The 25,421-nt window shown below is 40.4% G+C and overlaps 3 protein-coding genes across 4 annotated transcripts in view; 1 reads left to right on the top strand and 2 right to left on the bottom strand.

Moving 5' to 3' along the window:
• LOC109900655 (transcription regulator protein BACH2) overlaps positions 1-8,962 on the top strand; it is a 38,064-nt gene extending 29,102 nt beyond the window's left edge. The window contains exons 3-4 of the mRNA XM_031837057.1: positions 3,973-4,179; positions 6,423-8,962. Of these exons, the coding sequence (XP_031692917.1) occupies positions 3,973-4,179; positions 6,423-6,908 (693 nt within the window). The 3' untranslated portion in view covers positions 6,909-8,962. The remainder of the gene's footprint in view (positions 1-3,972; positions 4,180-6,422) is intronic.
• A 5,530-nt stretch (positions 8,963-14,492) lies between these two features.
• Positions 14,493-15,971, bottom strand: LOC109900236 (gap junction alpha-10 protein-like). The gene has a single exon (XM_031837963.1). It carries the CDS (start codon positions 15,891-15,893, stop codon positions 14,493-14,495), a length of 1,401 nt encoding a protein of 466 aa, XP_031693823.1. The 5' UTR covers positions 15,894-15,971.
• Positions 15,972-17,316: 1,345 nt separating this feature from the next.
• The window catches only part of LOC109901348 (CASP8-associated protein 2), a 31,946-nt gene continuing 23,841 nt past the window's right edge, over positions 17,317-25,421 (bottom strand). The window contains exon 10 of one of the 2 annotated variants that reach the window (XM_020497381.2): positions 17,317-18,356. In XM_020497381.2, coding sequence (XP_020352970.2) covers positions 18,294-18,356 — 63 coding nt within the window. In that variant the 3' untranslated portion in view covers positions 17,317-18,293. The remainder of the gene's footprint in view (positions 18,357-25,421) is intronic. The other variant, XM_031837056.1, reaches the window with a different exon arrangement.

The following is a 25,421-nucleotide window of genomic DNA, read 5'->3' as shown; positions in this document are numbered from 1 at the left end:
TTCACATTTATATTGATCGTACTTACCAGATAAAGGTCTCTTTTTGATGCAGAGATAGAGCCGCAGTCAAAATAGCAGCACTCTAGAAATCAGGCAGGAGTAACTAATAGTAGACGGTTAGACCAGAGTGGGATGGCCATTTTAGTAAATTGCTTCGACTTTCAAAGGAAATTGCTTGGAAAATTGGGATGATTTATTTCCCCAGGGCTTGTGTCAATAGATGAGAAGGGACACCGTAGTAGGTGGCGCTGCATGCCTCTCTCCTGCACAGGACGATGTAGTGTTAAACTCCCTCCCAGGGTTCATCGTGGGTCACCAACCCTGCATGTGAACACTGGCAGTCAGGCTGCACAGAACCCACTGTCATTGTCGGGCTCGGCCCAGGGCTCGGCCCAGGTCTGGACCTGCAGCCAGCCAGCTGCCGAGCCTCTCTGTGTGTCTGAGGGGAGAGGAAAGTAGAGTAGAGCGGGACAAGACACACAGTGCTGCCCGAGTAACAGATGAGCCCTACTTTTCACCCAGGACCCATTTGGAGCATAATGATCCAGAGACGGTAGGAGGGAGGTAGGAAGGAAAAGAGGAGAAGGAAGAATAACGAGGGGGGTGGGGGCAGTGAGAATTCAGAACATGTTGGGTCTGAATTTATGACTGCCGTCGGAGCTGCAGTCTGTCATCCCAGCCTTGTTACTGGACTGGTTCCCCTGGCGGAGCCACTAAATATATCCTAGATAACTCTCCTGCGCTGTGCGCCACTGCCAGGAAGAAAAAAGGAAATAACCTCAAGTTTGCTCGCTGTAGAAAGGTGGTTGACTGTACGTCCCCCCCTCCCTCCCTTCCTCGCCACGTCCCTCCCTCCCTTCCTCTTCTACCCTGTCTCATTTAAAGAGCCCCCATCATTACACCAGTGTGGTCACTCCGTAGAACTCTATAACTATCGCCCATCATTACATGGCACTCAGAGGGGTCATAATCACAGACAGTTATCTTCTCTTCATTTAGATCACACGGAGCAGGCAAGATGTGTTGCATCGCACTCCCTCTGTAACCACTGCCATGTCCTGGCTAGTAGTGGGAGGGAGCCTGCAGGGCCCAGTGTGGCATTGATTGGCTTGGTCCATTATTTATTTATTCATGTGTTTACATGCACATGAGAAATGGTCTCAACGACTCTCAAAGGACTGAGGGCTTCTAATGAGGAAATTCAAGCTTCTCGCTCTCTCTCTCTCTCTCTGGGATAAATTGACATCTAGATTTGCTTTTCAGTGGAGAGTGATTTCAATGAATAGACACCTTGCTTTGTCCTCTGAAGTGAAGCACTTACCCCAGGTGATGGGACCATCTGGTACAGAAAGAGCAGTGAGCCGTTTTTCCTCTCCTTCCTCCCTCGCTCCCTCCCGGTGGCGTCATTTCACTAAACTAAGGAATGGAGAAGTGGAGTGTATCAACGAGGCGGTTCTGAGAATATTGAACCATTTTGTATCAACAAGGCTGCTCCAAGAATATTGATATTGCAACATAGTAGCCAACAAGGGGGCGGCTCGTGTAAAAAAAAAAAAAATCCCTGGGCTTGCTGTCTGATGTTATTGTGTTGCTTACATAGAAGTTGCACGTCTCGGTGCTCATTATATATATTTTTTAAACTTCCCTAAATCCACACTACAGCTAAATAACGAATATTTAATGATGTTTTGCCAGCAAGATTAATCTGTTAGAATATCTCATTTTTATTGAGGAAGATGGACAAGCAAGACTGATGAGAGGTTGACATGCACTATACCAGAGGAATATAGGTTACAGGTAGGATTGGGGATGTAGGCAGAGGATGATGATGAAGTTAGCCTACAGCAAGAGATTAAAAAGTTAGCCCAACTAGGTCATCCTTAATGATTTGCATTATCTCAATTATCATTTTGTCACTGCATGAGAATGCACACTTGTTATAGCCTACAATTTGTATTGCCTAGAAGCCAAAATCAGGACATGGGGAAATGCTCTAACACCAAATTACACTAGCCTACTGGGCGAATTAATTAAAATATAAATTAGGCCTACAACAATCACAACATATATTTTAATAGCAAAAAACTATATTTTTGTTTAGAATAAGCACCAAAAAGGAGGGCTTCCCCACCTCCCAATTCAATTAACCCCTGGCTATCAGATTACAACAAGGCCGAGTTCAAATGCCCACATCAAATTCAAAGCAAGCAGCTTTGCAGCTGACCAGCAAAACAAACTGGCACTGTCTCTGCACTCTGATTTCTAAAAGGGAGAGAAAAGGCCTCTGCATGGCAGCTGCTCTCCTCCAATACGCTTAACAGCCATTGTATTTTAATCGGGATTGTAATGATTTTAGTCAACTTTTTTTTTTGTTTACTTAAAAATGTTGCTCTTGAGCTAGAGTATGGCCACTACCATACCCAACTGACGCCCCTTTTCCCTCCCGTTTGACTTTATTCCATTGCCGCCAAGAGGAGAGAGAGCAGAGCGGAGGAGAATGGCAGCTCCTCTCATCTTGCCAAGCTCTCTGGCTGTTTTACTCTGGATCTTTGTTATTCCTCCTCTCCTATCTTCCTCTCTGCCATATATCTTCTCCCCCAAGCTACTCTGCTACAGTTCTCTGGTGCTGTGAGATCTCCCTGGGGTGGATCTGTAGAATCTTAATTTGATCACTCCTTTTTTTGCTGAGAATTTTCCTGCATGTCCATTAATTATAAACCACATAAAAATATGCATTTCCTGTTGCTGCAGGATTATGTTCTTGCTGTAGCAAACTGGCTCAAATTAAGATCCTATATCTGTATCAAAAGGTTTGCCACTACCTGAGAGAGCAGAAAAATATGGCTATTGATGCTCTGTGGGAGAATGATCACATCCTCCAGGATATTGTCATCGAATCAATGTAACTAATATGGGGGGAAATTGTATTGTTATTTTGCAATTATAAGGATTTTATTGCAAATTATTTATTTCTCCAGATTAGTGTTGCACTCAGGGCGGGATTAGCTGAGTTGAAGTCTCAACCTTCTATTGATAGTTTGAATGTTAGAATTCACAAGGTGCAATTTCGAAATTTTGTTGTGCATCAGCATTTTTACTCTTGATATATCAGTCACTGACAGTCACTCAATTAGCCATGTCAGCTAACAATTTTTAGATTGGTAAATCAGTTTAGCCAGCTATCTAAACTTGTCGTAAGGCCGAATACCAGCCAGGCACGCAGGAGATGTGCCCAGGGGACCTGACCTCCAGAGGGCCCCCATTGATTTTGTTAGTCACTTTTACTCAGATATCATTAACATGGCATAAGTCATGGCAAAATGTGTAGAATTTCAGGAAATGTACTTTCTCTTACTGTCAAGAGGGGGACAAATTCTCACTTATTGCAGAAGAAAAAGCTGTACTCTGCCTTAATGGCCCCCTACGGGCTTGGGCCTGTAAGCCCTTTCATTAATCAGGCCCTCGTTGCACTCTGTGTGACTGTAGGTGTCAAAGAAAGCATGGCTTTGCATGTTTCTTTTGTTCAGCAGTCCCTGTGGATTATTGCAGGTAGATAGTATAGATGTTACATATCATGCCCTCTAGATATCACCTGACACCAATATGGATGGGGTTGACAAGGCCCTGCTTGTCCCTCCTTGATCTGTCACGCTGGCACCTTTCCAAGCTAGCAGGGACAGATGGAGAGACACTAGTTTCTTAGATCACCTTGTCCCCCTCTGCCTGAGAATAGGTTTCATGTTCAATATTTGAGGTTCAGAAAGAGTGTTGAAGGCTTACTACACACGTGTTATGGAGGCACAGTCTCTATCTCTAGTCCTGACAGTGGTGCTCTTGTGCCATCTCCTGGTGAAATGTGGCATTCCATGTCTAGTCACCAAACTCCTCTGTTCATTTACTCAATTCAAAAATGTAAGTCAACGCTGTACAAGGTCAGATGTGAAAAATAATTCTCAATTTCTTTATTGGCAGGTAAAACTTCCTTTTCCTGTTAATCAAATCACAAATCTTCCACGGAACGACTTCCAAATGATGGTAAAAATGCACAAACTGACCTCAGAGCAGCTGGAGTTCATCCATGACATCAGGCGGCGGAGTAAGAACCGCATCGCAGCGCAGCGTTGTCGCAAGAGGAAGCTTGACTGCATCATGAACCTGGAGTGCGAGATCAGAAAACTGGTGAGTGTGTCTATAGATCTGCATGACATGTCATTCTCTCAGAGATATCCTGTAAAGGCTACAGTACATAGTATATACAGTAGACCTACTGGCATTCCACATACACATATATACATGCACACACTGTCAGACAACTGCCTCCTTCTTCACACATAGACTATTCTCATTTTCACACATTGCTTTCTTCTTTTTAATCAACTTTTCGATCATACATTTTTTTCCCCCTGTGATGGTTCAGTTCACAGACAGGCAATAATATTGTAAACACATAGATAAAGAATCACACTGCTTTCTATAGACCAGGGGTGTCAAACTAATTTTGTCCCAGGGTCCGCATTCGGTCTTCAACGAGGTCCTGATAGTACATTGAGAATGTGTTATATTTCCTTGCGGTAAAAATGTGCAAAAAAATGTCCTCTGTCAATAGTTTGGGGATTTTTCTATGCTCCCTGACTGTCTAGCTTTCCTTTTGGTGATTGTTAGAGAGCTGGACACAGTCAAGAAACTATATGAATGTAGTTCTATTATAATTTCTACACCGTTTTCATTTAGTTTTATTAATTTTAAAGTATATTGACTTCGTTTCCCAAAAAAAGACATTCCCAAATATATATATATATATATATAGAGTACCAGTCAAAAGTTTGGACAAACCTACTCATTCAAGTTTTATTCTACATTGTAATAGTAATAGTTAATAATAGAACCAAGAATCTCAAATTTGGACTAATGTCCATTTCTTGGGTATCTTGGCCTAAGCAAGTCTCTTCTTCTAATTGGTGTCCTTTAGTAGTGGTTTCCTTGCAGAAATTCGACCATGAAGGCCTGATTCACACAGTCTCCTCTTAACAGTTGATGTTGAGATGTGTCTTTTACTTGAACTATGTGAAGCATTTATTTGGGCTGCAATCTGAGGTGCAGTTAACTCTAATGAACTTATCCTCTGCAGCAGAGGTAACTCTGGGACTTCCTTTCCTGTAGCGGTCCTCATGAGAACCAGTTTCATCATAGCGCTTGATGGTCTTTGCGACTGCACTTGAAGAAACTTTCAAAGTTTTTGAACTGTTCTGTATTGGCTGACATTTTCAGGTCTTCGCTTATTTGAGCTGTTCTCACCATAATATGGACATGGTCTTTTACCAAATAGGGCTATCTTCTGTATACCACCCCTACCTTGTCACAACACAACTGATAGAAATTCCACAAATTTTTATTTTTTAACAAAGCACACCTGTTAATTGAAAAAAAAATGGAAAAGTAGGTGTGTCCAAACTTTTGACTGGTTGTGTATATATATTTCTAATTTTTATTACTCAAACCACCCGCGGGCCGGATTGGACTCCCGCGGGCGGTATGTTTGACACCCCTGCAAAAGACTGTAGAGTAGTAGAACAATGTAGTGTCTATATATAACAGTTCTCTCCCTGGACTTAACTAATAACATTTTTGACAGCGCAACAAACATTACCTTGGGATAGAGTGATATGAATTTTTTCAACACCATTGTGTCAGCACATTCAGGCCAGCTAACTGCCATCTAGATGCCACAAGTACAGTCAGGTGTGTGGAGGCTGGTGCAGGGGCAGGCAGGAGACTTCATTATAGAGTAGAGCATCCCCAGTAGAGTCCTGGCTGTATCTCTCCTATCTGTACCTCCTTGCTCCTGCGTTTCCATGGCATGGAGGTCTATCACAGGCAGATGCCATGCTTTTTCCGTGAGGGTGGTGGAGCTGCGGCCTCTGATGTGTATCAACCGTCCACACAATTTTTTTAAAATTATTTTTTTAAACACACACACTAGTGCTATATTCTCCACAGAGGACTGACAGCCTTCCCCTTGATATCCCCCATCAGCATCTTATATATGAGGACATCATCATCAAAAGCTCTTTCCACCACCTAGTTCCTTTTTACCTCAGTGCATACAGCACGCTGAAAGTGCTTGCTCATCACAAACTTCATCAAAGTATGCTCACTATTGAAACAAATGATTTAATATATGCTTAGGGAGCAAATAATATAGGCCATGTGAATACTTTTATGTTGCTATGAAGAAGTGAATACCATTCGTTACGTATCTACTGGATAGTTCATACTGCTGCTAGAGGATGTGTGGAGTGTTTACAGAACATTAGCTGCAGTCTCAAAGGGATTAGCAGTATGTATGTGTCTCTTTGCTCATTGTCAGACCACAGCTCTTGACATTAGTCCTCATCATTAATATTAACTTTTGTGTCCATCAGGTGAACGAGAAGGACAAGCTGCTGACGGAGAGGAACCAGCTGAAGGAGTGTATGGGCGAGCTGTGGGAGAACTTCTCCTGTCTGTCCCAGGAGGTCTGCAGGGACAGACAGCTGAGTCCGGAGCAGGTCCAGTCCCTGAACCACCACTGCCCTGTCCTGAAGCCCGGCACCACCAACGCCACCACCACTGCCAGCAACGCTGCCTCTAACAGCATTGACCTCATCACCCACTCCAGCTCAGCCACCCCGGAGCCCAGCTTCCTCAAGTCCTCCGGGCCCTCAGAGAGCGAGCCTGATTGGGCCATGGGAACCGGGGCTGATGGGGGGCCAGGTAGCAATGAGACGGAGGGCCAGGAGCCAAGTTTATACATGGAGTCGGGGTTCTCGTTCAATGAACAGTCCCATCAGACGGTGACGGTAGACTTCTGCCAGGAAATGACTGATAAATGTACAACTGACGAACAGCCGAGAAAGGACTGTACTTAGTAAACTGTGGTTTTAATGTTTTTTATTATTTAATTTCTAGTTTGTATTTTCTTCTGACAAACCCCTTCCTCTGGGTTGGTGAGATGTTCAGCCTCTACCAGTGTTCTTTAAACAACATGTTTTTTGTTTGTTTTTATTTATGTCTTTTTGTTGTCTTTTTATAGGTTGACACTACAGTTGTCTTAACAGCAATACTGTTCTCCAGGTATTCTCCTCTCTGTAACCATGACAGAATAGGGACTTCCCACACAAAACTCCACTCACAATGGTGCTCCACCATGCCCCGTCAGGAAGCAACCTCTACAGTGGACACACTGTTCTCTATCTATAGTCTACTCACAGGGATGGGCAAAGATCACATCTTCAATTCAAACCTCAATGGACCTAACAGCAGCACTCTTTGTCTCTCGATCTACCTACAGTTTCTATCTCTCTGTCTCTCTCTTTCTTTGTCTTTCTATTTCTCGCGCTCTCCCTTTCTCTCTCTCTCTGTCTCTCTCACTCTCTCCTACTCTGTCTATTTTCCTATCACTATTTCTACATCTAACACTTCTGCTCTATTTCTCTATCTCACTATCTTTCTAATTCTCTCACTCTCGCTTGTGGCTCTTGTCACAGCAATTCAAACTCAGGAAAATATCTTCTGAATGTTCAACATGATTCATGAAAATAAGAATTCAGCTTCTGTATATGAGAGGTTTCTGAAGCAGACTGTAAATGTTCATATGCAAAAATGTCTTTTGTACAGCAAAACGATGTGTACAGACAGTACCTTAACATTCCTCCTTTGCCTTCCTCAGCACTGAAACGAAAGAGAAAAACGAACGATTTGGCAGGTGGTTCCCAAATAGCTATGTTCCCACACATCAGCAAAATCATTGTATTTGGATGTTGTAATGGTAACTTTCAAGTGCTGGCTTGGGCAGAACGTAATAATGTATAATGTATGGCGCATGGTGACTGTCACAGTAATATTGTACAGGTAGTGGCTTAGACATTTCTTTTTCACTGGGGTTATATCAAGTACCTTTTTGCTAAGGGAAAATATTTGCTTAGCTTTTTCCTGATTAAAGGAAAATTCTTCATAAAGGTGGGTGTTCTTAAACTCAGGAAATCAGCTTGACACACACACACACACACACACGGATGTTGCTGGCGAGGACAGTGTAAAGTATGTTATTAATCCATGGCTTGCGCAACATCCTTTCAAACTTTGACACCTCTTTAAATGTGAAAAATAGTTTAGGCTTGTTGTGTTTTTGAGGAAACTTTCTTTCTTTTTATCAGTATTTAAAAATGCTTTATGTATGATGGTGAACCCTCTCTCAGACACCCTTTGAATATCTTCAGTGTTATGTTTCAATGTTGTCGAGAAATTTGACAATAGACACCTTTTCAAGCTGAGGGACAGATATTCTGTCTGTAACAAACAAAAAAACACACAAGATATTTATATTTGACTAAGGATACTTTCTCCAATGAATCTGGGCTCAAGATCAGGCACTTTCCTTCCAGCACCAGACACTCCATTGTAACTAGATCCTATAGCACTTCATAGAGGGTCTACGTCAGGTTCAGAACCCTGAAAACACTGATGCTGGAGCACTTGAATTGGCACTTAAATGAAAACATCTTATTGATATAAATATATCTATGAAGACATTATATTCAAAAACCTAAAGCAATCAGATGTATTATAAAAAAGAAAGCCAACATAACATTTAGAGAGTGTTCACATCTTATATTTGTATTTCTTTAAGAATGAATCATTTATTTGGGACTTGAGTTCATGTGAAAGCATGATAGTAACATGTTTGCCCTGATTGTACATTTGTTGAAATCATAATATTCTGTGATGTGAATGCATGCTGCCTGTATATTTTACCTAGTTATTTTGTCTAGCTTATGTTTGCTTCTAACAATAGTCCTCAGCTAAATTATTTAGTCCATCTTTTGATGAACAATATTTAAGCAGTAAGGTACCTCGGGGGTTTGTGATATATGGCCAATATACCAGAGCTAAGGGCTGTTCTTAGGCAATGAGGAGTGCCTGGATACAGCCCTTAGCCGTGGTATATTGGCCATATATCACAAACTCCAGAGGTGCCTTATTGCTATTATAAACTGGTTACCAACATAATTAGAGCAGTAAAATTAAATGTTTTGTCTTAGCCATGGTATACGGTGTGATATACCATGGCTGTCAGCCAATCAGCATTTAGGGCTCGAACCACCAAGTATATAATTACATTTATAACATAAATATACAGAAATAATACTCGTATCTGTTTAACCGGGATGTGCTTGAAAATACAAAAAATGAGAAATAGAGACAGAACCTGTCTTTACAGTGAGTGAATTCAATTGGAATAAAAAGCTTTACTCATAGCTTTAACTTCATTCAGGATGAAAAGCTATACAGTGTCGGAAAGAGCGATATTATAAACTGAGGGGTTTGAGCCCTGAATGCTGATTGGCTGACAGCCGTGGTATATCAAACCGTATACCGCGGGTATGACAAAACATGTACTTTAACTGCTCTAATTACGTTGGTAACCAGTTTATAATAGCAATAAGGCACCTTGGGGGTTTGTGGTATATGGCCAATATACCAAAGCTAAGAGCTGTATTCAGGCACTCGGCGTTGCGTCGTGCATAAGCACAGCCCTTAGCCATGATGTATCGGCCATATACCACAACCCCCCCCCGTGCCTTATTGCTTAAATATACACCTTGATGACTGTCTGCAAATTCTTCTTGGCGTTACTCTGTTGCACCCTCTTGGACACAGCTGTGTAATACTTTCGTCTTGACTGATATCGAAAGCTGTTGTGATATTAGAGTGCAGCTTTGTAGAATATGTCTGTGTTTCGCAGTGTGCTGGTCTGAGTATTTGACCATTTAGATAAGGTTCCCTAAGATTTTAGTTCGATCCGTATACAGTCATACACAGACAACTAAAACATGCACCCAAATATTAATACACACACAATGTATGTCCAATGGCGTCTGTTCCCCGGGCGCCGATGACGTGGATGTCGATTAAGGCAGCCCCCCGCACCTCTTTGATTCAGAGGGGTTGGGTTAGATGTGGAAGATACATTTCAGTTGAATGCATTCAGTTGTACACCTGACTAGGTATCCCCCTTTCCTTATGTAAGGAAGGAGTGTAGAGCAGTTGTACACCTGACTAGGTATCCCCCTTTCCTTATGTAAGGAAGGAGTGTAGAGCAGTTGTACACCTGACTAGGTATCCCCCTTTCCTTATGTAAGGAAGGAGTGTAGAGCAGTTGTACACCTGACTAGGTATCCCCCTTTCCTTATGTAAGGAAGGAGTGTAGAGCAGTTGTACACCTGACTAGGTATCCCCCTTTCCTTATGTAAGGAAGGAGTGTAGAGCAGTTGTACACCTGACTAGGTATCCCCCTTTCCTTATGTAAGGAAGGAGTGTAGAGCAGTTGTACACCTGACTAGGTATCCCCCTTTCCTTATGTAAGGAAGGAGTGTAGAGCAGTTGTACACCTGACTAGGTATCCCCCTTTCCTTATGTAAGGAAGGAGTGTAGAGCAGTTGTACACCTGACTAGGTATCCCCCTTTCCTTATGTAAGGAAGGAGTGTAGAGCAGTTGTACACCTGACTAGGTATCCCCCTTTCCTTATGTAAGGAAGGAGTGTAGAGCAGTTGTACACCTGACTAGGTATCCCCCTTTCCTTATGTAAAGAAGGAGTGTAGAGCAGTTGTACACCTGACTAGGTATCCCCCTTTCCTTATGTAAGGAAGGAGTGTAGAGCAGTTGTAATTGTTGTTTGTGAGGTTCTTCTTCCACTTTGGCTTTTCTCTGATTCATATGCTATCACTGAATTGGAACAATATACATCAGTCTCCATTATCAGGTACAAAACAGGAAACACATTTGTCAAATCATATACAATTCCTACCCAATAAATGTACCTTTTCTTTCTCGTTTTTGACGTAAAAAAAGTGGAAAGCATAATGGTCCATCAGAAAAGCACACTCTCATTAGGCTACACTTTGACAATGTGGGGGAAAATGGATTGAAATTCATAAAGTTTCTATTGTCCTCGGCCCATCAAAGCTATACCAACAGATATCTTTCAATGTCTGTTGTTAGATGGCCTTATAATGCTATTAGGATTAATATCAATGTTATTCTTTGGATAGCAATGAGTGCATAGCCTATTTCTGGTTTGTACTGTACGTACAATAATTCATCATTGTTTATTCTCTACCTAGAGCCCCAAGATTGATATACAGTAAAGGTTGGCGGATGCATATAGAAGCCCACTGGGCACAGACATTATTTCAACATCTAGTTTTGATATACATTTGGTTGAGTTGTCGACTTATGTAAATGCAATATGAAATCAATAAAAAACTTTACCATGTCATTGGATTTAGGTTAAAAGCTGGGTGAAAAAATGTGCAAATCCAATCAGTTTTCCACATTGATTCATTGTCATCACATTGAATTGTTTTGTTGAAATTACGTGGAAAGAACATTGATGCAACCAGTTTTTGCCCAGTGGGAGGTGATACAAAGTAATGAGGGGTTTTTAATGTAGCTCCTTACGCTGGTCAATTGCCAGTCCAGACCTCTTAGCTCTCTAGTCCTGAGAGAGCTACTCCATGCTTGCTATGCTGTATGGGGTGTTACTATGGTGACCGATGGTTGAAAGTAGTACATGGTCGGGTCATCTCTACAGTTACCCCAAGCATTACGGGTCAAATAAGCTTGTTGTGTGTCATCATCTCATTCACACAGAGATTTGTCTGGTTGACCTAAACCAGGACTAGTCATTGGTCTTGTATATCGTCTCAGGGTGCCAAGCATTTTATTTCTCCATTTCTGAATCTGTAGCAGACTTTTGTACTTTAGCTGGTTTCTGGCTGTGTTTGAGTGTCTGAAAGTTTAGCTCACTTCTAACCTCTGGTCTTATACTCCTGAAGCTAATTTCTACAAATGCGGAATAATAAGCTTTGCACAATACAGATCAAAGTCATTAAGAGCTGCAGAGAGAGTACTCAATACATTGGAGTAAACATACATATATATTTGAATTCTGTTTTGGTAGTAAATACAATTTTTTCTCTCTCTCTCAAGTTCCTTTACCTCTGCAGTTTTTTACAAGCCAAAACTCAAAAAACAGTCATGTTATTTGATTTGTTAGCTGGCTATGGTAACTAGTTGGTGGATATTTGTTGGAAAGATGCATTGAATTCATTCTCTTTTTCAGAGGCTTTTGTGCTGTATTCATTTCCCGTTTTGTTTCACTGTTTTGTTTGTTTTAGTTGTTTTTGTGTGCTGCTTTGAAAGAAAAAACACTGTCTCTCCAACTCCAAAGGTTGTTCTTTTGAAAAGATGAACAAAGCTTGCCTTTTTCACAAATTGCTCAACTTTATAATATAATATACTGGTATCCTGATTGAATGCACAAGCTGAGATCATTTTAGGAGTAAAAGAAATGTTTGATATGTTTACAAAACGGTGTCACATGTCATGATGTGTTTATTACATTTGCCATGTAAATAGAAATTGTTAGGTTAAAATTGGACTGAAGGTTAGTTTTCTGTAAACAAAAAAATTATGTGTTTTCTCAACTTGTCTTTTCATTCAACTGGGGATGTTTCAGAGTTACATGGATACAAGTGCACCTCCAATTTTTGCCTTAGAACTTGCAGAGGCCATAGTTCACATTCAAGTGAAGTGAGTGTATGCAGGGGCCTACACCCCCCCCCCCCCTCATCCCTGAGTCACAACCAGTGCAGACCTTCTCACACTTATCTACCTGTGAAATCCTTCATACCTCTCATTACTGGTCAATGACTGTATCAGCAAACTTCATCAGGTGTTTTTTCTACATGCTTTTTACACAGATTATATGGATTATTGTATTAGTAGATTTTGGTTCATTATTTTTAATGTAAAAGCTCTTTTACATTATTTTTTCTCTCGTTTTTCTAGAACAGTTTTTTGTTAATATTGTCAATTTGAAATAGCTGTAATTTGCTTATTCTCTATTAAGAGTTCTTACCCTTTTCATTTTGAAATGCTACACGACCCTAATTAATTAAAATGACTTATTAACCATTTTAAACACGGTATTGTGCAAACCCCATTTTCATTCATTTCAATTGCTAGCGTTATATAAATGACATTTTTGTCTAGACACCATTTCTGTTTATGAAATAAAGAAACATATCATGTGCATTATTTGGTCATTTTTATATCTGCAAATGCAAAGACATTTGGTTTCCTTCATCATATATATAACACTGTAAAACAGTATGTCATACAATTTTATACAATCATACTTGTACTGTACACTGAGTGCACAAAACATTAAGAAAACCTTCCTAATATTGAGTTGGCTGGATGTCCTTGGGGTGGTGGACCATTCTTGATACACACGGGAAACTGTTGAGCGTGAAAAACCCAGCAACGATATCAAGCAAGATGACAAGTGTTGAAGATAATGTATTTAATAGAAAAAACATCCATAAAATGGTTCATTAATAAATTCACATTTAGTTGAATTTGAAGAGCCATTCTATCTCCAACTTTATCATCATTCTGTACAGTAAACAATATCAAAGTGCTTCCAAAAATCATTCTTACATTTTGAGATAAAATATTTTGTATAGTGGAGGTTATCATATCCCAGTGTTTTAAGTGTATTAGCGATCACAAGCCATGAATCTTTTAAAATGTAAGAATTTCCTTAGAAGGCCAATGTCTTTTCATATGAACATGCTCACTTTAAGTCAAATGTCATTTTAATGTGCTTTCACTCATAAATTCCACAAAAATGATCTGAAATGTGATACCGCAAAGATAGCATGTGACAACTAAAAAAATAGAAATTAGAACTACCCATGCCAACATAATTGTACTAAAGCATTCACTTCTCGTCCACAATAGAGACATGGTAATGGCGTCTTTTTGTAGCAACTAACTCCGACATGGCTCGTTGGCCAAAGCCTTTTGGAAAAACATTTTGTTGTTGTTGTTGAGGCATTTTGGATAAATGCCCGAAAATAAGGTCTGTATTAAACACAAGCTTAGTAGGTCTAAAACGTGTTGTTCTATGCGATCATCTTCAACAGCTGTCACTTTTTGTGAATTTCAAAGCATTTATGTAATCAAAACAAGCACATAAAGGGTTCATAATTCATAAAGGTCATGTTAACTGACTGATATTATCTCATAGAACAAAAACATAGAAGAGCTACGAAGACCTTATTTTCGGAGTTCATCCTAAAGCCCCATTCTTTCCCTATTCAATTCCCCCATAGGAATGGCTGAACGAAACAGTGCTAACTAATTTTCCAGTTTTTAGGATTACAAACTTGCGAGCTCTATACATATGTTATTATGAATACATATTAGAAGGAAGTGTCGCTTTGCGATCAGGGTCCCCACCAAGATCCTTCTGGTCTCTCAGCCAGTTCTCACTTTTTCATGATTGAAGACAGTTCCAGAATCATGCTCTGAAAGAGTGAAAACATGCAGTTATTTCATCTGAATCTTTAGAAATACATGATGAGAATCATACAATACATCCTCAATTTTGAAAAGCATGTTGCATAATGGCTGTAGTTACCATTGACATTCTTCGTCCACTGGCTGGAGGCGGGGTCATAGGTGGGCTCTCTCCTTGGGCGATACGCTTGGCCTCTGTGTCCGCCCCACTCCCGGAGTTCGGGCTATCAGAAGGACTGGCCAGGTTGGTCTGAGAGAGTCCCCGGGACATGAAACTAGCCTTCCTCGCCGTGGGATAGTGGTCACTGTCAGGTGAATCACTCATGTCACTGAAGTCCTGCAGAGCACTGACCCGGCTCTGTTTGCGCAGCTGGTTCTGCAGGGCTGCTGGTATCTCCATATGGCTGGCCAGGAGTGAAGGAGGTGGCTGTGCTCCGTTGTGCCTAGTTTGGCCTGAGCCTTTAGGCCTGTTGGAGTCATCACTGCTGCATGAGTGGTTCCTCTGGTCCAGGGTGTAGCAGCGCTCCACGGCCCCCAGCTGTCTAGGGTACTGCTCTGAACCGTTGGTGCCACCACCATCGTTGTGAGGAGCTACTGAAGGCATGTACAAGGGGACAGCATCCATTGTGCAAGATGTCTGAGTGAACTGCATCATCTTTTGGGGAGATGAGTTTGTAAGGACACACACCTGCTGGACCATGGAGTTTTTCTTGGACCTGTATACTATGCTGTCATCATCTGCACCCTTATTTCCATACAGACTTTGTTTGACTTTCTTCACTCCCAGGTGGAATATCTCGAGGAGATTCAAGAACAAAGAAACCCCAGCGATGACGAGCATGAAGATCATGAAAATGTTCTTCTCAGTTGGTCTGGACACAAAGCAATCCACACTGTTTGGGCAAGGCAATCTCTCACATTTGTACAAAGGATCCAGCCCAATGCCATAGAGTACATATTGTCCGACTATGAAGCCAACCTCCACCACCGACCTCGTCAAGATATGGAAAACATATGTGCGCAGCAAGGAGCCCCTGAGTGGAGCTTTCCTTACTCTCTTCTGTTCCTCCAGCTTCCTCAGCTCCCTCTCTATCCTCTGTCTGTCTTCATGAACGGGCTCAGTGCCCTCTAGCTCTGCTTTCAGGAAAGCTTTTTTTTTGTGTCTTTCTTTTTCAAGGGCCCTCAAACGGTACAGTGCATGTCCCATGTACACCAGAGAGGGAGAGGACACAAAAATGATTTGTAACACCCAGTATCGGATAAGAGAAATGGGGAATGCATCGTCGTAGCACACATTCTTACACCCAGGCTGGTCCGTGTTGCACACAAACTCACTCTGCTCATCGTCCCAAACATCCTCTGCTGCCACACCAAGTACGAGCATCCGGAATATGAAAAGGATGGTTAGCCAGATTTTTCCCACAATGGTTGAATGAATATGTACCTCTTCTAAGATACTCCCCAACAAGTTCCAATCCCCCATCTTCTATTTCACATATCCTTATGCTGTAAAAAATCAAATAATAATACAAATTTAACCTAAACTTCCACGGGGCCATAGTATAACATAAATATCTTACAGTATAGGCAATTATTTCATAAAGGTTTACTGTGTATATTTTTCATGATTGCAAAACAATTGCTTTTTACTAAATTGATTGATCCAAGAAGGCAAAATAAAACATCTCAAAGGATTTAAGAGTTAGAATTAACTTACATTTCAACTAGGTTGTGTGTTCCACTTGCTTCAGAAAGAGCGGATTATTTGGTAGAATTAAACTTTTGTTTCCACCGATTGAAGAGATAGGCAACCCATCTCTGAGCATAGCTACAGTGAGTGTCTCTCCAATCTGTTGCAAGCAGGACTCATAAAATGCGAGGATCGATCCACCAAGCGACTGGACAATGGCCTGGGGCTAGTTTTACCACACAATTGTTGACAGCAGGACACCACACAGACACAGTAGGACATGTTACCAATACTGCCAACCATCTCATGGCCAAGCTCTGGACATCAATACATGTCAAATGCGTGCTATTTAAACTTTTCAAATATTTGTACTATAGGTTGTGATTATGTTTGGATATGATATAAATCTGCATGTGTAGTACAACTAATTGTATTCAACTGACCAAATCAAAGGGACCAATCAATTGGGCCAGACAGAATGATCAATGAGTCATGTCCCAAGTTAACTATTTCAGGTATTGGACTAGTCTCACCAAGCCTGCTGTCCAAGTTCTGTTAATGTAATGAATTCCATCCTTATCAGATGACACAATTCAAACAAATTCACATTGTTGCCATTGATATTTAGGAGGCCATTTAGATTCCTGAAAATTAGTTCATCATTTAATAATTTTCAGTTATTAGAAACAGGAAAATAAATCCTTAGGGAATGTATGAAACACTTAATTTTACATTGCATGGTACTATGTGGTTGCAATAGCCACCATTAATAATACACCCAAATGAGATTCTAACCTCATGATCCCATTCCATTACCATGAAAGAGAATGTGTCCTTACAATCACTCTGAAATAAAGTTGAATGAAGTTCGAGGTTATAGCAGTGGTGAGCTAAGGCAAGTAAACCCTTAGGCAGTGACTTCAATTCCCATAATAGTTTCTGGATATGTATATTAGAGCATGTACTACTTTGAAACATTGCCCTCCAGAAGGATTCATTATTAATGAACTCTCCCATGACAGCTATAACTGTGAGAATAGGTGTGTTGAACTATGACCATTAAGCTTTTCGTTTTAGCCGGAAGATATGCTGCTCTTTTCTATAAAACCTCAGCAGCAGTTCAGAATGTGTCTAAAATATGCTGTATTCATTTGGGTGGTAAGTTAAAGTGAAGTTATTGAATTTGTGTGAAATAGAACATTTTCATTAATCAAAACCATGTTAAATAAATAAACTTTATTTTCAAAACCAAAATATGTACAATATAGGCTACACAATGTATATTTCTTAACCATGTCACTTATTCACAACCATCCAAAACCAAAACCAAAATCAACCAAATTAAAATCTAAGCAGTTAAGAAATGTGTACTTGGTAAAATCCTTCATTTCTATAAACGTAAGACCTTGAATCATACCTAAAATGGAACATCTGTGGCTTATTTTTTCATTTAACTGAACATCTTGAAGTCAATGCAATATATAATACAGTAAAATGCACTTTCTGCCATGTGACAGTAAAGGTCACTTTAATTGTAGTTCCAATCTTTATTTCCAAACACTCCCAGATTATGTTGAAGTAGAAAAGCACACACAACTTTAGTAGACATTTTGTACAAGCAGCACAGGCTGCAATGCTCCATAAAAGCATTAGAGGTCATTCACCATTCTGTTATTTACAACTAAAATTGGTTAATTACTTGATTAAATGTATGATTGCAGAAGTGTTTAACTCCTCATATGGTATAACCTTGCTAAGGCATATTAAGAGTTGTGAAGTTGAGATGGGATATTGCCCAGGATCAATATGGTAGATTAAACACAAAAAGGGAAGGAAAAAAATCCAGTGCATTGAAGTCTGCTAAATCAACAGACGAATCAAAACAGTTTATACAAGTTGTATTCATTTTGGCTGTGGGGCGATAATATTGAATATTGACGCCTGTGTGGATTTTACCTCATGGATATTCAGATCCTTACTGACCACAGCACAAAAACACATTTCAGTTGGAGTTCTAGTTGACTGTGTTCATTAGTTCCAAGTCCATTAATTACAGGCATCACATTCAGATCTGCTTCCACTCATTCATCAAATGGGACATTCAAGTCTTGACCTTGAAACGTCTGAGAGTATAAGGAGCCTGGTAAGTGAAATCTTCATCGAAAACCCCCCCCCCAAAAAAACTTTCAGAAGTCAGTTTGCCATCTTCTCCTTCTTCTTAAAAAGCTTCATCAGTTGGGAAAATCGCTTCGCAATCTAAAGATTAAAAATAATCAGAACTGACATCAATGCTCAGCATTAACTACTAGTATCTTATATCAAAAACATAAAATGTCATTATCAAAAAGAAACTCGTGGCATAATGGCCACGGCCTCCGGTGCATATGTACTGCTGCAGCATATGTTGGAATCCGGCCCACTGCTATTTCAGCACACTCTCTCCTCTATCTCTATCAAATAAACATGCAAAATATACTTCAAAAACTGTAAAGACAAAAAAACGCTCTATGAATATACAGAACTGGGTTACAATTCAAAGGGGTTCATATAAAAAGGTTTTTTAATATTTGTAAATGCATTATAAACCATTAATAAATGGGTTATAACAAATTGGTCAAAATAGTGCCATAGCCTGTTAGTGTTTGCCAAGCAGTGAGACACTATTTACCTCGGGGTATTAACCATTTATAAATGCACTTACAAACTCAGATAATATTGAACCCTTATGCATCATCATGCAACCTTATTTTCAAATGGTTGGACAGTTAAACAATAGTTATTTTCTGACTTTTTGGTGTGATACATTGTTGTTCTGTCCCAGGAACAGAAATGGTTGGCTTTCACACCAATGGTCAACTCCCATGATGTGTCATGCCCCACATTTGAAACAATGATGATGCATTGGTACACTTATTTAATCCAGGAATGAAGGCCTCGTCAGAACATATCAAGCCATATTATTGGTTCGCTGGTTTCGGAGAACTGCCCAATTTTGTGAGATCTGCCCATCTGTGAAACACACTTGAAATAAAGACAACATGGAACATGCCCAGAATGTGTTGACACTGACATTACAGTGCGTCGTGTGCAAAGCCCAGACGGAAAAGATTGCGTGAAATAAAACTGTTCACAAGATGAAAATGACGACAGAGAGAGGATAAATTCTCTATGCAATTAGTTTCACGTTTGGATACAGAAGTTCTGCTGGATGATTTAGCAAACTGCTCAGCTAGCAAAGTAGCTAGCTATCTTGCTAGCATGTCTGTCCTAGCTAGCTAGCAAATGTTAGCTAGTTAGCATTAGGTAAAACTTTCTGCTAGACAATTTAGGACAAGATAATATTTGGCATAATATAGTTAGCTAGCTAAGTAGGTCACGCTAGCTAACATCAACATGGCAGAATTTCCCTGGAATTTGTTTAGCTAGCGTTTTTGGATTAACACGCTAGTTAGCGAGTTGTCCCTAGCTAGGTAGATGGTAAATGAGCTAGCTTGCATCCTTTGTCAGCATGCTCGTACTTGGTGTGGCAGCAGAGGATGTTTGGGACGATGAGCAGTGAGTTTGTATGCAACACGGACGATATGCAATTTTTGGGGAGATTTGGGCGACCCAGGCTTGTCCGTGTTGCATACAAACTCACTGCTCATCGTCCCAAACATCCTCTGCTGCCACACCAAGTACGAGCATCCGGTATATGAAAATGATGGTTAGCCAGATTTTTCCCCACAATGGTTCAATTAATATGTACCTCTTCTAAGATACTCTCCCCAACAAGTTCCAATCCCCCAATTGAAAGCAAGTCTAAGAAGCTGTATATCGGAGGTCATTTTATGATTCCTGTTCTTAAGTTTCATTTTCGCGTCTTTTACTTTCGGTTTTGTACACCAACTTCAAAACAGCTGAAAATAAAATGTTTGGGTTTTTGAAATATATTTCACAGCGGTTTAGATGGTACAATTATTCTCTACACTATACATTGTATGCTTTGTCACAAACGGATATTAGGCTAACTATTAGAATTTTAGCAACCAGGTAATGGCGTTGTGATTTCTGCATATTGCACTTAAGACTAATTTACTATTAGCTAGTGTATTAGCAACATTTTTGATAACACCTTTAATCTGTGGAAGTTAGATATTAGTGTTAGCAAGTAATGTTAAACACTAGCTAGCTATTATAATAATAAAAAAATATATATACACAAATCAGGGGGTAGATCAGCTTCAAAATTACAGATAGATTGTGGCTTCCATCAATGTAATAGTGTGCATTAGTTCCAATCCAACATTATTATTCTATATTTTTTAAAATAGATGTTATTTTATTATTTTCCCCTAACGCTACCACCCCACCCTTAACTGGAGTAAACTAAATGGACAACACTTAGGCTTCTACTTCCAGCTTATACATACATTTCACAGACACAGTATATTTTACAATAGTTATCTTTTGTTTGTTTTTAGTCCCATCCTTCAGCTCCACTCAACCCCTTCCATCGATCTATGAACACCATCCAGTTGATTTCTAGTTTCCATATATATATAAAAAAAAAAACTTTGCTGTTTTACAAAGGTTCTGAACCTTTCTATTCTCATAGATTCTACATACTGTAAATTAAAGAAACATTGCTAAAAGTATTATTCAATTAATTGACTATGACTTTTTAAAAATCACCCAGCAGTGCTATTTGCAGAGTTAGCTCCAGGTAAAAGTTGCAATTCTTCAGCGGTTCCTGAACCTGCAACCAAAAACAAAATGGTGCCGACAGAGATGATCGCTTCCGAGTCCTTAGGAAACGATTTTTTAATTACATTTTTTAATTGACCTTTATTTTACTAGGCAAGTCAGTTAAGAACAAATTCTTACTTTCAATGACGGCCTAGGAACAGTGGGTTAACTGCCTGTTCAGGGGCAGAACGACAGATTTGTACCTTGTCAGCTCGGGGATTCGAACTTGCAACCTTTCGGTTACTAGTCCAACGCTCTAACCACTAGGCTACCCTGCCACCCCAGGCTATGCAGTATTTTGTTATGTATTATTTCTTACATTGTTACCCCAGGAAATCTTAGATCTTATTACATACAGCCGGGAAGAACTATTGAATATAAGAGCGACGTCAACTTACACAGCGGATCCTGTGTTTGGACCACCACCCAGGATAATGGATCTAATCCCAGAAGCCGACCCAAAACAAGAAGGGGCAGCCTCCTGGTCAGGCTCCGTAGACGTGCACGTCGCCCACTGCTCCCGAGTATATTACTCGTCAATCTCCAGTCTCTTGACAACAAGGTAGATGAAATTCGAGCAAGGGTTGCCTTCCAGAGAGACCGAGATTGTATCATTCTCTGTTTCACAGGTACATGGCTCTCTCAGGATATGTTGTCGGAATCGGTTCAGCCACCGGGCTTCTCTGTGCATCGCGCCAACAAAGAGTGTATGCAGGAGTGTATGCTTCATGATTAATGGCTCATGGTGTAATCATAAAAACATACAGGAACTCAAGTCCTTCTATTCACCCGACCTAGAATTCCTTACAATCAAATGCCGGCCATATTACTTCCCAAAGAGAATTCTCATCAGTTATCGTCACAGCTGTGTACATTCCCCCTCAAATAGACACCAAGACAGCCCTTCCTGGAACTTCACTGGACTCTATGTAAACTGGAAACCATAGATCCTGAAGCTGCATTTATTGTAGCTGTGGATTTTAACAAAGCAAATTTGAGAACAAGGATACCTAAATTCTATAAGCATATTGATTGCACTACGCGCAGGTGTAAAACATTCAATCACTGCTACTCTAACTTCCGCAATGCATACAAAGCCCTCCCTTCGGCAAATCCAACCACGACGCTATCTTGCTCCTATAGGCAGAAACTCAAACAGGATGTACCAATGACTAGAACCATTCAACGCTGGTCTGACCAATCGGAATCCACACTTCAAGATTGTTTTGATCACGCGGACTGGGATATGTTCCGGTCAGCCTCAGATAACGTCGATCTATCCGCTGACTCAGTGAGTGAGTTTATAAAGAAGTGCATTTGAGATGTTGTACCCACTGACTATTAGAACCTATCCTAACCAGACACCGTGGATTGATGGCGGAATTCATGCAAAACTGAAAGCACAAACCACCGCATTTAACCTTGAAGAGGTTTGCGAATATGCCTGAAAATTAACAGTGTAGTTATTCCCTCCGCAAGGCATTCAAACAAGAGAAATGCCAGTACAGAGACAAAGTAGAGTCGGAATTCAACGGCTCAGACACGAGATGAATGTGGCAGGGTCTACAGGAAATCACAGACTACAAAAAGTACGGACAACGATGTCACGCTTCCAGACAAACTAAACACCTTCTTTACCCGCTTTGAGGATAATACAGCGCCACCATCACGGCCAGCTAAAAAGGACTGCACGCCTCAAACTCAATCTTTTAGTTTGCAGACGACCCAACAGTAGTGGGCATGATTACCAACAACAACGAGACAGCCTACAGGAAGGATGGGAGGTCATTCGGAGTGTGGTGTCAGGAAAACAACCTCACTCAACGTCAACAAAACAAAATGATCGAGGACTTCAGGAAACAGAAGAGGGAGCACTCCCCTATCCACATCGAAGGGACAGTAGTGGAGAAGGTGGAGAATTCCTTGGAGTACACATCACAGACAACCTGAAATGGTCCACTCACACACACAGTGTGGTGAAGAAGGCGCAACAGCGCCTCTTCAACCTCAGGGGGCTGAAGAAATTTGGCTTGTCACCCAAAACCCTGACAAACTTTTACATATGCACAATTGAGAGTATACTGTCGGGCTGGACTACAGCCTGGTACCGCAACTGCACCGCCCTCAACCACAAGGCCCCCCTATGAAGGTGGTGCGGTCTGCACAACACATCACCTGGGGCAAACTACCTGCCCTCCATGACACCTACAGCACCCGATGTCACAGGAAGGCCAACAAGATCAGACAGCAAGGTCAGTACAGGTGCATCAATGCTGGGACCTTAGAGACTGAAAAACAGCTTCTCTCTCAAGGCCATCAGACTACTAAACAGCAATCACTAAGTCAGAGAGGCTGCTGTCTACATTGAGACCCAATCACTGGCCACTATAATAAATAGATCAGTTACTTTCAACAATACCACTTAAAATGTTTACATATCTTCCATTACTCATATCATATGTGCAGTTGAAGTCAGACGTTTACGTACACCTGAGAGAAATATAATTAATATAATCACAATTTCTGACATTTAATTAAAGTACAATTCTGTGTCTTAGGTCAGTTAGGATCACCACTTTATTTTAAGAATGTGAAATGTCAGAATAATAGTAGAGAATGATTTATTTAAGCTATTAATTATTTCATCACATTCTCAGTGGGTCGGAAGTTTACATACACTCAATTAGTATTTGGTAGCATTGCCTTTAAATTGTTTAACAAGAGTCAAACGTTTTGGGTAGCCTTCCACAAGCTTCCCACAATAAGTTGGGTGAATGTTGGCCCATTCCTTCTGATGGAGCTGGTGTAAGGTTTGTAGGCCACCTTGCTCGCACACACCTTTTTCAGTTCTGCCCACACATTTTCTATAGGATTGAGGTCAGGGCTTTGTGATGGCCACTCCAATACCTTGACTTTGTTGTCCTTAAGCCATTTTGCCACAACTTTAGAAGTATGCTTGGGGTCATTGTCCATTTGTGACCAAGCTTTAACTTCCTGACCGATGTCTTGAGATGTTGCTTCAATATATCCACAGAATCTTCCTCCCTAATGAAGCCATCTATTTTGTGAAGTGCACCAGTCCCTCCTGCAGCAAAGCACCCCAACAACATGATAATGCCACCCCCGTGCTTCACGGTTAGGATTGTGTTCTTCAGCTTGCAAGCCTCCCCCTTTTTCCTCCAAACATAACAATGGTCATTATGGCCAAACAGCTCTATTTTTGTTTCATCAGACCAGAGGACATTTCTCCAAAAAGTACAATCTTTGTCCGCATGTGCAGTTGCAAACCGTAGTCTGGCTTTTTTATGGCGGTTTTGGAGCAGTGGCTTCTACCTTGCTGAGCGGCCTTCTAGGTTATGTCGATATAGGACTCGTTTTACTGTGGCTATAGATACTTTTTTCCCCCCGGATTCCTCAACTTGGTGTATGTAAACTTCTGACCCACTAGAATTTTGATACAATGAATTCTAAGTTAAATAATCTGTCTGTAAACAATTGTTGGAAAAATTACTTGTGTCATGCACAAAGTAGATGTCCTAACCGACTTGCCAAAACTATAGTTTGTTAACAATACATTTGTGGAGTGGTTGAAAAACGAGTTTCAATGACTCCAACCTAAGTGTATGTAAACTTCCGATTTCAACTGTATTTTCTACTATCTATTACACCTTGCCTATGCCGCTCGACCATGACTCATCCATATATTTATATGTACATATTCTCATTCACCCCTTTAGATGTGTGTATTAGGTAGTTGTTGGGAAATTGTTAGATTACTTGTTAAATATTACTGCTCTAGAAGCACAAGCATTTCGCTAAACTCACATTAACATCTGCTAACCATGTGTATGTGACCAATAAAATTTGGACAGTACCAAAACAAAATAATTTAATGGAGTGTCTCTTTGCAGCAAAATCTGCAGAGTTGGGATGGTTGTATCCCCCATATAACATTATATTGGTTGCAAGAATGTTGTATAATAATTTAAATAGAAAAACAAAGTTCTGTATCCAGTGTCGTTTTGTGTATTAGTTCATCGAATCGGTACATCGAAAATCTCTTCCAAACTACTTTGTATATGGCACAGCTGTCAATTTCTTGATCCTTTCATGTAACTGGTATACTTTTTAATTCATCACAATTTTCTTTAACCAATTGTGGTCTTTAATGTAGGGCCGACAGACACGTTCCTTACGTTCTCCCCCTTCCACTTGCCTCTTCCATTTTTGCAGTAATTAAACAGACATGAAAATAGCAATATTTTGAAGATTTCATTTTCAAATAATCAAAGTGAGAGTTTGTAATCTGAATAAAGGGAAAAAGGCCATTCTTGAACATGGGGTGAGACATTCTTACTAATCTGCTAGAGAACCAGTTTGGATTTAAGTATAACATTTGAAGCCTTTAGTGAGAGGTCTAATGCTTTAATATTTAATCATTTCTGCCCTCCGAATCCATATTCATTATATAACTAGCTCTGTTTAAATTGTCTGGCTTGCCTTTCCAAATAAAATTGTAACGGCGTTCTTCGTTTGTCGAAAGAGAGTCGGACCGAAATGCAGCGTGGTGGTTACTCATGTTCTTTAATGAAG

The sequence above is a fragment of the Oncorhynchus kisutch genome, linkage group LG12 (genome assembly GCF_002021735.2).
Source record: "Oncorhynchus kisutch isolate 150728-3 linkage group LG12, Okis_V2, whole genome shotgun sequence".
Taxonomy (NCBI): domain Eukaryota; kingdom Metazoa; phylum Chordata; class Actinopteri; order Salmoniformes; family Salmonidae; genus Oncorhynchus; species Oncorhynchus kisutch.
Note: the sequence above shows the minus strand (reverse complement) of the source record. Positions and strands in the feature narration are given on the sequence as shown.

Bases quoted from the DNA above. Each gene is read 5' to 3' on its own strand.
- LOC109900236 (XM_031837963.1), bottom strand. From the start codon at position 15,893: ATGGGGGATTGGAACTTGTTGGGGAGTATCTTAGAAGAGGTACATATT.